The sequence below is a fragment of the Hesperophylax consimilis genome, chromosome 25 (genome assembly GCF_061612785.1).
Source record: "Hesperophylax consimilis isolate HC1 chromosome 25, BYU_Hcon_1.0, whole genome shotgun sequence".
Taxonomy (NCBI): Eukaryota; Metazoa; Arthropoda; class Insecta; order Trichoptera; family Limnephilidae; genus Hesperophylax; species Hesperophylax consimilis.
Window position 1 is genome coordinate 9,027,528 of NC_142860.1, and position 13,627 is coordinate 9,041,154.

Sequence of the window (13,627 nt, forward strand, 5' to 3'; positions counted from 1 at the left end):
GATACTGTCTATAACTATACAAATGTAGTAAGCATAGTGACATTAAAAACTACCTACCTATTAGGTAGGTTCTGTTTGTAATTGAAAAGATTCTAGAAAAATCTATATATCTCTAAAACTAATTAATTAAGAGCTATTGACTTATTTTTAATTATAATGTCACATCAAAAAGTATCTTATTCATATTAGAGATAAACTAATTAATTCACTGAATTTTTTATTTATTAATATTCTTCAAAATAGGTTCCAAAATAAGAGCACAAATCTATTGGCTTTGAGTATTTTCTAATGTAATTATTAAACCTCAATAAAATAAAACATTACATGCTATAGTGATAACATTTATTGAAAATTCAAAGGCATTTAATACAATTGGTCATAGTAAATGACTGTAAATTCTCGAGGAAATTGGAATCAGAAAAAATGTAGGTACAAATTAATTTTTTTTAAAACAAAAAATATTGTATTTTAAATAGAAAAAATTCAGACCATACCAGACGTTTGACAATGTTTTTGAAGGCGTACCAAAGGGGTCGATACTAGTCCCTATCTTGTATATTATGAAATTGTTTTAGTGAAATATTATTAAAACAAAATATTCGTATGTCGACTATACAGTATTAGTTATATCACAAGCATATTTATTGATGGCTAATATTTAACTGCAAATAGAATTGTTCACCATTTAAAAGTGGTCTCATGTTTGTGCCCGACAAATCTCCTCAAGCCAAATTCACCATAACTCCTAAAATTTTAATCTGTAATTCTGTAATAGAGCCATGCTCAATAAATTGCTCAGTTCAGGATTAAGAACTTGTTACGTAATATTTTTATCTGGGCTTAACAATTTTTAAATGGGAACTTCCTAATATAATAACTTCCTCAATATTTAAAAGAGTTATAATTATGGCTTTTCGATACAGCAGTTGAAACTTTTGAAGTGAAACTTCCTTTTTTTTCTTCTTCTTTTTCTTATATATATATATAGATTACCCACGCACAGGCTGCGCCTTAGTGGGTTCCCATGATTCGTATTGATTTATATAATATTGTAGGTAATTAATGTAAAAATTGGGAAAAATAAAGGAAAAAAATATTAATAAAAAAATCAATAAAAAAAATCATTTACAAATAAAGGCACACGGCTTTTAGCTTTGGAGAGCATTGATAAATAAGAAAGATTTGTTCCACGGAATACATTCATATATTGAAATATATTATATGGATATAGTATTAGTCTTTTTCCATATAATATATTTCTATCATTTGCGAAATCTCTATTGAGATATATGGTAAAACTACATGGGGACATTCAACAAATACAAATCTTAATTTTGTTCAAAAAGTAACTGCTAGCGATGTACTTGTAATTCCTAGATATAGAACTTAGTCTAAAAAATTAACAACATTTTTAATACAAACAATTTTGAATTAATTTTTATAAGGAGGTGCATACTGAAAAACCTGTGATTTTTTTTTTTGTTCTAATCTGTTTTTTTTATAATTTCTCTGTCCTTTTTCCTGATCCTTGTTGTTTGTTTTTCACTTTTATTTTTATTTATTTATTTACTAATCTTATGTTAGCTCACATCGTCATGTGTGCAAATATTTTTCAGAAACATATAAAAAAATAACAGATTAATTAAATTACTTTTGTTTCCCAATATCTTATGATTACAAACATAATGTAATATGTACGTACCGATACTAAATTTAGTTTACTAGATTGTTATTGAGAATCCGTTGACAAGATGATATTTATTTATTTATCGTGATTATGTAACATTTTAAAAAATAATACGTATTTTAAATAACATGTACGAGTATTACGTAGGCAATTTGAAATTGTGAAATTGGAAACTAAAGATAAGATAAGCGTAGCACGGCGTGTACCGTTTTACGTTAATTACCGTGACTACGTAAAGTGTTTGAAAATACCAAAGCTGACGCAACAACATTTTTTTTCGTTTTAAGTCAGCATGAATTTCAAGCATTTTATTAGTAATGGGAAACTCCGATGGACTTTTCTGTATATTCTTGTTAGCTTTTGGTAGGTACATAGACAAAAGTTCCAAGCAGTTAATTTTAGTATAAAAATATAATGCTTACCGCAACAGTGTATAATTTTTGTTTCGTTCGCACAATAAAATTTGTTTTATACGCGGCATGCCTCATATTCGTAAAACATTTTATCTCAGTCAAATTGCAATTTTTCAGGCCGTGGGTTTACGACCGCACCGGGAGCAATGGCAGCCAGGGACTCCCAACCGACATCACCAGGACCCAGAATCAGAAGGTACTCGAAATTAGTTTTTATTTATTTTTAATTTACATAACAATTTAAAAGTACAGTAAATATTAATTGACCAGCAGTCTGTAAAATGTTAAGCGTGATGAGTTTGGTTTTTACACGTACTATAAACACTACTTAAATACTCGATTACATGCAGTTAGGTAGTTCGTACTCTCCGATTACTTTGAAATTCTCCTCATAAATATATTTTATTGTTTACAGCGTAGTAAAATTAATTTATTCCAAATCATTAATAACGCTGTTTACAATGACTACCTTCAAGAAAACATTCATTTCCACTGTACAAAGCGTAGAGAAATCGATTATTTCCCTAACGATAATTTAATAGGCACGGTTAATAAAACATCAATGTAGGGATATTTTATTAATTGCAATACCAATACATCACGACGATACCTAACAAATTACAATAAACACTATTACATATATTATTATTACTATCCAGAGGATTTGTTCTTTAAAATAACAAGAAAATTTATACAAATTTTAATTTAAATTACGAATATGTGTGATTGATTTATCCTTAAAGATCTTTTTAAATTAATTTATGCACATGTAAAGATTGTATCCTGATATAGGTAACTATGTACCTGTGCAAAAAAACTACAAATAAATATATACGTACACAATATTAAATAATTATTTTTTATTCTGGCAATCCCCAATAAGGTATTTGCCCAAAGTCATAATAATTTCATGATATTCGGATACTCTTGTTATTTCTACGTTAGGAGGACCGTCGAAAATCCTTTTTAAGCTCAAGCGCTGCTGCTGCCCTTTGGTAATCATGGGAATATATTCGTAATTTAATAAAAAGTTTATTAGGAAATCATCCCTGTGAATTCATTGGTAACCATGCCCAGCCGACAATCCCATTTCTAACGCCATTCATAACGCCTTGCTGATAATTATTCCGAATAAATACGCATTACATAGTGCACGAAGAAAACTTCGTGCACTACGAAACAAAGGTTCAAATCAACTATTCCACATCCCACGCTCAAGGACTAAAGCACAATATTAATTTTTCAAAATAACATTTTACATTAACCCCACATAGGAGGTACTGAGTAAAATTATTTAATCTTTGGGAATGCTGTGTGAAGGGTCTTTTAAGGAAAGGAAGGAGACAAAGTGTTAGGATATATGGAAAATGTCATTATAGAAAGACATGAGTTGATTTTGGGATTAAATTAAATTTTGTTCGTCAATCAGATAAAAAAAAATATTTATAAATAATAATTTCGGTGGTGTATCTATGCATAACTCTGGTTGAATGACCTCTAGAATTGAGATTTTGGAAGATACTCTAGTGTACCCCTGATGAAAGACCACCGTTTAAAATCTAAACTGTTTTCGATTCCGTGTTTTCTCACAAACTTTTTTCTTAAGGCGACATATACCGGAGGTTTGCTCGAGACTCACATTTTAATTATTTTTGATGAACGTATTACTAAAATCTATAATGTTTCGATAGGAATCTCTACGGATATAAGTTATTTATACATAAGATTAATAAAATCAGATTTTTTTATATAAAACGGTTTGTAATTTTTATAAAACTTTTTTCAACTATAAAATTAGCAGTAAGCACCAGATTTTATTTTTCTAGGCGATGAATTAATAACTCCTCGAAGGATCCCTCCAGAAACATTTGCAATTTTAGTAATACGTTCATCTAAAATAATTAAAATAAACCTCACGGAAATATTGATTTTCTAAGCCTTCTAGGGCATAGTAGATCGTAGGCCGTGCGTTGAATGTTGTTTTCACATGATTTGATAACATATTACGTTGAGATTCCCACTTTATTTTAGAGGTTTGATAGGGCAAATTTAACCTGGGGTCTATCCAATACACCAGGCCGAGGGTCGCATATTTTTGTGCACGGCGGCTTCACTTACGTCGTTGAGATTCTGGATTTATTTTAGGGTACTATCTAGTCTTAATGTATGTTTCCCCAACTTATTTATTGAAAATATTATGTAATATATTTGTGGCACGTTTCCGAGTGGAAGATACTTTCAGTATCGCCCTGGTGTAAGACCACCGTTTAGAATTGAAACGTTGCTTGAAATTGGCATTAGCCATGTTTGGTGACCATATCTGACTAGCCAGGTACTTCCCCACCTTCCTCTTCCCGATCTCCTTCCCCTCCCCACAACCTTCAGGCTCACAACATACCCCAATAGGTAAATAAGAAAACTTTCTAGACTAGAGTAGATTATAGGTCGCTGTATCACATAAGTTGGGAGCCCCTGATTTACACAAAGATGCAAATACCTCTGATAAAGAAGCTAATTAAACCGATTTGTCAGAAGAAAGTATAAAATGAACATCACAGAGCAAGTAAAAAGGTAATTCAATAGTGTTGTGCTTCTCCCGCTAGCAACTGTATCGGAAACATTGACACTTATCAATAAACAACGTTTAACTTAACAAAATTGTTTTTTTTTATATATATATTCAATAATAATATCTAATAATATTATATATAAATGATATAATATTATTATATTATTGAATATACATAATAATATTATATATTCAATAATATTTTTTCATATATTCAATAATAATGTCAAACTGTTATAATGCCTTCAGAGGGCGGAACCGCTGTCACGCGAAGTAATAATTACACAGCAGAAATTGTGTAAAAATAAAGTATTTTTATAAATCTAATAATAATATTATTGAATATATAAAAAATTTTAAAATTTTAATTAAATAATAATTGTGAAAATGTAAATAGTTGCGATAATCTTTACTTGTTTCTGCAATTGTTGGATCAACTTGTACATAAAATATTATAATTTTTTGGATCAAGGCGGTGTATTTAACATAAGACAGTTCTAGAGAGATATGAAAGAATACACACTAAAGCGCTTCAAAGTGACGGATGACGGCCGATATGCAGCGCACTATATTTACCGCGAGAATGTCGGTAATTGTGTCCTCGTAACAAACATTACATGGAAATAAAATGTCACGCGTCACGGGGAGGCTTTCGCGCTGAAATATTTCACTTTTTGAGGCTTTTTTACTTTTGCCTGGATGTGGCCCCTAACGATGACATTCATTTTGTTTTCACCAAAAGTCGCGACAGCTCGCTGATTTATTTGACGTTTATTAATTACGGATTTTATATGAAAAGTTACAAAATATATATGAAAAGTTTGAATTCAAAACGCTCATTCTGTGACACGCTTGAGTCCACTTTTTAAGTTTACTGCGATATTTAGTTGTATTTATTATTGGTTTAATACACTCCGACTATTCCCGTAATATGTGAATATAAAGTGTTTTTTGATAGTCTCTGTCGATATTTCACTGAAAAAACGCTAAAAATATGTATTTATACGAATGAAGACTCTCTCATACTTTATAGTATTACAAGTTTTACTTTTATAATCTTTTAATAAGCTTACACCTTGGAGCTTTGAGAAAGTACTAAAAAAGTTTCTTAGATATGTTCAACATAAATTGTCACAAACCTGTAATTGATATCTGTTATAAAATATTATTTCTAATCTAAAACTATTACTATTTTCTACCCGGAGAACTATTGATGATATTTCAAACTTTTTAAATTACTGAATAACGATTGTAAAATAAATTTAATCTGAAAAACACATTTGTATCTCGCCGTTTTAGTGAAAATTCGCATCAGGGGCGTTGTTACAATTACATTGTTTTCATCACTTTTATTACAACAAATACCAGCCAGATTTCACTACCACAATAGAAAATTGATAAAAAAATTATTTTAATTATGATGTCCCAACCGCGTTGTGTTTGCTACAAATATTTTTTAAAATTATTTTCTATTATTAAGTAAATAGCTGTGATGTTGTGTAAATAAGATAGTTACAAAAGAGGTTATTGTATTATAAACACATAATTTTTAATTTTTCGAAGAAAACTTCTTCCGAAAGGTTTTCAATTTGTGATGGCATTATTTATTTTAATAAAAAGTCAAATATGTATACATATAAAGTGATTTAAGCAAAGTTATTCGTCTTTTTAAAATACATAATTTTTCTTGGGATTCTTTTTCCTTTTCGTCTTATATAAGTAACTGACGTGAATAATGGTCCACCAAATCAAACAAACTAATAAAACTTAATATCATGTTAAACAAGTTTCGATCTCATATTCTGAGAAGTATTTATTTGGTATTTATCTTGTTTTCAGCCAACATCACTCCAACGTCTGTCGTACATACTCGCTCCACATGTTGCTTTAGTATTTTTCTTGTTTTGAGCCAACATCACTCCAACGTCTGTCGTACATACTCGCTCCACGTGTTGCTTTAGTAATTATCTTGTTTTGAGCCAATATTACTCCAACGTCTGTCGTACAAACTCACTCCATGTGTTGCTTTAGTATTTATCTTGTTTTAAGCCAACATCACTCCAACGTCTGTAGTACATACTAGCTCCACGTGCTGCTTTTGTATTTATCTTGTTTTGAGCCAATATCACTCCAACGTCTGTGGAACATACTCGCTCCACGTGCTGCTTTTGCATTTATCTAGTTTTGAGCCAACATCACCCCAACCTCTATCGTACGTACTCGCTCCACATTCTAGTAACAAACGGTAGTGATGCCATCCATAATATTAAAATATAACTGTTTTCGTATTCAATGACAAGCTTGTAGCTACTTACCTTACAATCCGAACCGCTGATGTTGGAGATCTGCAGGCGATAGACGTGCTCCCTGAAACATGTAATTATAATAAATTAGTCACATTTTGTGATAAAATCAAGGACACTTTTAGCATAATCCAAAGTCGGCACTAATGAAGATATTCTACGTCTATCTAGTTATTTTGCTGGTTGATTTCGATAGAAATCTAACTCAACATAAAAGTAATTCATTAAAATGTTTGTAAGAAAGAATATGTGTGTTAAAGGTGAAGACGTAAAACGTGATGGTTAATGAATGGCACGAAGAGGTGGTAGATGGGAGGGAGGAATGGGGGGGGGAGGAAAGGCTGAATCCCCAATCTGCTCTAATGGCCGTTTTACATGACACCTTTTTCTTCCAGTTTGTCTGTGTGATCGGGATGAAAAAAGGGACGTGTTATATTTTGGTAGTTGGTACCGTGAGAGACGTGTGTTGGTATTACATTTTAAGGATCTAAAATTGTTCTACCTGACTCTCCCCAACCAATGCTTGTTGTAATCTTGTTGTTTAATTATATTTCGTAATGCAAAGAATATGTTATGTTCAAGGTGTTGCCATTTTTGGACGATTTAGTACCGTCTCAAAATATTATTTCTTCTCTAATGACAACTATCTATACGAAATCGTAAGTATAAAAATAATGATCTTGATATGGGGATCGGTATGAAAAAAAATGGTGTGAAACATGCATTGCGACTGCCAACTTGCCACGTGTCGCTACTTCGTAATCAAAAAACTTCATTTATTAGAAATCCCTGTTCAAATAATCGAAAAGGATTCTGTACAAATAGGTGTACGTTGGAACGTTTAAAGTAGTCAACATAATGTTATTAATTCAAATGAATGCGTGTTAATCATTTCACATTAATCGAAGTTACCAATTATCAATTTGGGAGGAGGTTATGGGTACTGCTGACACGGGAACCATTTATTGGATAACATACTCCTATGCCATAAGTCACCCCAAGTGACCACGACCAGTCACCCCTACGTTTGGTGACTTAGGAGGGGTGCCAGAGTGAGTTTTGTCTATGTGTTGGCGGCGAATGCGTCTGCCCACCGACTGCTTGGCGGGCAGGATCTGGAGAGACTGGTTGAGGGAGACCTTTTGACCTCTCCGCCTTGACTTTCTCGACCCATCACCTCGCACCATAGTGGAAAGGATGGGGAAGGCATTCATACGTCCGTCACTCCTAGACACCCCTAGATTCCTAGCCACCCCTCATACCATTTTACTTCCCAGAATTCCTATCCTTCCTTTCATTAAAAAGACCCTCCACGTATCCTCAAAGATTGCACTTACCTACACATTCAGGTAATGTAGATAGTTAGTTATGAATGCCACATTTATACATACATGTGGATTCACAGAAATAAATAAAGTTATAAATAAATCACTTCAATGCTATACTTAAGACCTTAAAACTAAAAACTTAAGTCACGGTTTGTATTATTTGCATGTCTCAGACCACTTCGGTAATAGGAGTTTTCCGAAAGGTTGCCTTTAGAATCACAACTCGAAGTGAAAACAATGCAGTAAGAAGCAAACAGTAGAACAATAGCAAACTCTTGGTAGGGAATGTGCGACGATCAATGACCATTATCAGAGTACTGACTCATAGTTATATCAGTGGCGTGCGGACACGTACCTACATTCGTGAGATACATTTAAAGTAACAGACAGCAAGTTATGTGGAAAATTTACAAGAAGAGCAAAGATAATTAACATCCCAATACAAATTCAAATCAGTTTTTTTTGCAAATGAATTTAGTTTTGTAAAATAATTGGATTTCAGAAAGACTGAGATAGGCTTAACACTTACTTTTTGGTAGTAAAAAACCAAACAATTGGAGTTTAACAATACATGAAATTTGTAAAATCTGTATTATGGGCGTATATAATAAATACATTAAATATATAAATACACAAATAAATGCAAAAGTAAATAAATAAATAAGAATTTAAACAAATAATAAAATTTACAATTTAAAAAACATGTAATAAATAAACAAATAAATTAATAAGAAATTCAACAAGCAAAAATAATAAGGTAAATATACAATTGAATGAATAAATAAGTACTTAAGTGAATAAATAAATGTAAGGTAAATAAATTAATATTAGAAAGAAAAAATAAATTAAATAATTCATTTTTTAATAATACAAATGAATTAACGAATGATTTAATTAGTTAATTAATGATTGAGAATTAATATTAAGAAATATTAATTAACAGATTAAACGAAAAATTGATTGCCCAATTACTAATTGATAAATTGAAATATAAAAAAATATTGAAAATTCACCATTGTTTAAAAAAAAACTGATGGTGGAGACGGTTTTGTTCAACGTATCGTTCTTGTGAGTGACTTTTATTTTTAAATAAATTATTTCCAGTATGAATTAATAACTTACCGTATTTTAGCTCTTTAGAGATAATATTTAATTCTTGTCAATAATAGAGTCATGCACATATTGCACATAGGAACCCTTTAATATGGACTGCATGCCACTGAGTTATATAGAGTAAGTACGCAAGGAGCCCACGGAGAATAATAATAAGCGCTTGAGTATTTACGTTGTGGAATGGAATCTCAATTCTCCATTCGAAAAGCAGTTCTGCAATGTCTGCACGGGCCGCGGTCGGGCGCAGCAATACGGGCTCTGCTCTGTGAGCGCTGAGCGGAGAGGACAGTGGAGCCGAGTCCAGACTTCAGAGTTTACTGAGAATTTCAGATGATTTCTACAATACACGGCATATATGCATAAAATTAATGTTTGAAAGTCTTACTTCACTGGGACAAACAAACATACCCATTATTACCATGTTACTTGTTAACATACCCATTTTAATATAACAGAAATGTGTAAATTACATTTTATGAGTAAGTACATATTAATTTTTAGAAAAAATATCATTTATTCCCACAGGGTACAAAGAATTCCATCCTGGATTTCCTAGTGGCTTATCGCACCTGCCTCGATTTAATGGTATTTAGAACTTTTAAAAATGCTTTATGTGTATTTACAATATATTTTATTCGCTTGGCAAACGATGTATCTTAAATATTATTCTAGTTTGTTATTTCTTCACTTGTGAAAATGTTTATTTATTTTTATCTGTGGAAATGTCATAATTCCGATTTTCAACGGTCATAGAACTTTTTTATTGGATTTACAGGAAATACTCAGGTCTTATTATGGAGAATGCATATTTAGCTGGAAAATATAATAAAACTCAAAAACAATAAGGAAGATACTTTCAGTATCGCCGTGCTGTAAGACCACCATTCCGAATTGAAACGTTGCTTAAAATGGATTTGGCCGTTCTTGGTGACCAGATCTGAATAACCAGGTACTTCTCTACCTTCCTCTTCCCTATCTCCTACCCCTCCTCACTAGCTTCTCACTAGAGACTCTTGTGCGGTCTGGTTACTGAAATTATCTCTCATCTTTAATTCAAGTTTTTCTCAAAAGTATTATTTCTATCAATTAAAATTAATATGCACTTATTTGATTTGTCCAGAATACTCTGAACACTAGACGAATTTTTGCAATGGCGTCTTCGGTTCGTTTTCCCTCTGTGAAACCAAATTGATTTCCATTTAAGGTTGGGCTTTGTTTTATGAATTAGTCTTTTTTAGCAATTAATAATTCGCGCTTTTGGAGTGTCGGGCCCTGAACTTTAGAATAATCTACTATAATTTTTTTAACCAACTGATGTTGGAGTCTCCTTATTTCTGTACTAGTCCGTAATGTAATCAAACTATTTTTGGGTATGAATTTTAGAAATGTGCCAACATATTCAGCCTTATTTACCAAGCCTCGTTTAATTTTAAAAGAATAGAGCTGTATTAATAATAAGTTTTTAAAGTAATTTTCAAGGCTTGCGATGCGCCTTTTGTGATATTTCATCAAAATATCGGTATAAACTAATTCTTTTAATATGAAATAAGTCTGTAACTCAAAATAAATATAATAATTTATTACGTGTTTTAATACCAAAAGTTTATGATGAAAATTAGTACATTTATAAAGTTATGAATGGATGCCTATAGGTAGAATTGTTTCCGAAAAAACTTACCCAATCACGAGAACCTTCTTCGGCTAGTAGAAATTTTGGTCCACTTTTGAAACGAAAAATCATAATATTTGAAAATCTGTTTCCGATAAAATAAGAAAATACACAGATTTAGAAAATGAGATTAAAAAAATTGACATTCTCAGACTATAAAAATATTACCATTTGTTATTTCGGCTACTGGAATTATACCTGACTCTTTCATTCTAAATTTTGTCGTATTAGATCTGTCAAAGAATTTATATATAAAAATGCAAAAATCAATAATTTTAAATACATGTAGGATTACGAAATATTTTTTAAATATTTATATTGGGGTATCAAGGGATTGGGAGAAAAGTGTGTGGAAGGGTTTAGTTTTTCTTGTGGGGAAGATTTAACCCGGACGGAAGCTTAAATCCGGACCCGGATTTAAGTCGAAAAAAAAATCTTTATTCCAGAAATTGGGGAGGTAAACTGTATGTACGAGTAAAGAAATAAATACATAATATTGATTGTATTGATCGGAAAAAGAAATAAACGAGAAAAAAATGAAAATATATATATATATTTTTTTTTCACTTGTAGCAAACACTTTGTGGGTATACATAATTATAATAATTAAAATAAAATAACTTTGTTTAAATACCACTTTATTGTATATATTTATAACCAACCGGTTTCAGTTCAGCCCGAACCTTCATCAGGGTTAATAAAAACATATTAAATTAATTACAGAGGTGTATGGGTACTTATAGTTAAGCTGGAAGAGGGAGAGAGAACATCAACTTTGGTGGGGGTGGAAGACTTAGGTAGGAGAGAGGGGGTAAACATAGGTGCAGGAAATGGAAATATATTTAAAATGGGGCTGTTTGTTAAATCTAATTGTTTATTTAGTAAATTGATTTTATTGACTTTAAGGGATTTTTTTATCTCGAGTGCTTCTAAATTGTTGAGGCGTAGACCTATCCCGTTTCTATGTAATACTTCTACACCTGAAGGCTTATCAAATGAGTGATCTTTATCTATTAAATGTGTTGCAAATTCCGAAAAACCTATGTTGTTTAAGCATCTCAAGTGCTCAACTACCCGCGTTTGAACATTTCTTGCAGTTTTACCAATGTAAAATGCTTCGCAGTCGTTACATTTAAGTTTATAGATGCCAGAATGACTTAAATTATTTTCTTTATCTTTTGAGTTAATTAAAAGTTTACCTAGGTTATTATTGGTATAAAAAGCGGCTTTAATTTCTGTTGGAAATTTTAAAACACACGAGGACGAGAAATTATTAATGTATAAAATTCTACGCCAACCATGGTTTTTATTTACTGCGATGTTGGGGATACTATTGTACAGGAATTTATTACAAAATATGAGTCGTTGTTTTTTTGCAAGGATTTTATCAATTAAGGTATGGGTATATCCGTTATTTATGGCGATAGATTTGATTATAGAGAGTTCAATATTGAAGTTAACTTTAGATAGCGGAATAGTGACAAGTCTGTGGACCATAGAATGGAAGGCAGAATGTTTATGGGAAATGGGATGGTTAGAAGTACTATGAATGACTGTATCGGTAAAAGTAGGTTTTCTATAAATATTAAAATTAAATTTATTATTAATAATGGAAAGGGATAGGTCTAGAAAATTTAAACTGTAATTAGTACCTATTTCTACTGTAAACTGAATATTTTTATGGAACGAATTAAGGAGGGACAAGAAGGAATTAAGTTGACGTTCTGTACCTTTCCATATGCAAAAAATGTCATCAACATAACGTTTCCACATAAAAACGTTATTTAAAAGAGGTGAGTTAGAACTAAAAATATTTTTTTCCAAGTTATCCATGAAGATGTCAGCAAATAGAGGACTCGTAGGAAGACCCATGGGTAGTCCGTATTTTTGTTGGACTATAGCGTCATTAAATTTAAAGTAGTTTTGGTTAAGACAGATGTTAAACATTCGGGCAAGATCGTCAGAAAGATCTTTTGGTAGGTTTGAATTTGTTAATAAATTAGACAGTATAGTTCTACATTCGGGTACAGGTACATTTGGGAATAAATTTACAACATCGAAAGAAACTAATTTACAGTTATTGGGTAGAGACAAATCTTTTAAATTATTGACTAATTCATAAGAATTCTTAATTGTATACACAGGGGAAAATACATTTGAATTATTAAATAAGTGAGTCACAAAGGAAGCTAATTTGTAATTTGGGGAATTACAGCATGATACTACAGGTCTAATGGGACTATTAGTTTTGTGGATTTTTAAGAATCCATATAGTCTTGGGATTTTTGGGTTTTTCGTGAGGAATTTGACATTATCATATGACAGATCTTGAAAAACTGGTGATTTACAAACTTTTAATGCGTTTTTGATGTGTTGTTGAAACTTATTAGTAGGGTCAGTTCGTAGAGTTTCGAAATTGTCATTACTGATGAAGTTGTGCACTTTAGAGTTGTATTCCGAACGGTTCATTATTATTATTGTATTGCCTTTGTCGGCTTTTGTTAAAACTAAATTTTCATTAGTTAACTTTTTACGAATATTGTTT

The 13,627-nt window shown here is 31.3% G+C and overlaps 1 protein-coding gene across 1 annotated transcript in view; it reads right to left on the minus strand.

Moving 5' to 3' along the window:
- Positions 1–13,627, minus strand: part of LOC149411499 (semaphorin-2A-like) — a 302,491-nt gene that overhangs the window by 260,032 nt on the left and 28,832 nt on the right. The window contains exon 4 of the mRNA XM_089646667.1: positions 6,985–7,036. Within this exon, the coding sequence (XP_089502793.1) occupies positions 6,985–7,036 (52 nt within the window). The remainder of the gene's footprint in view (positions 1–6,984; positions 7,037–13,627) is intronic.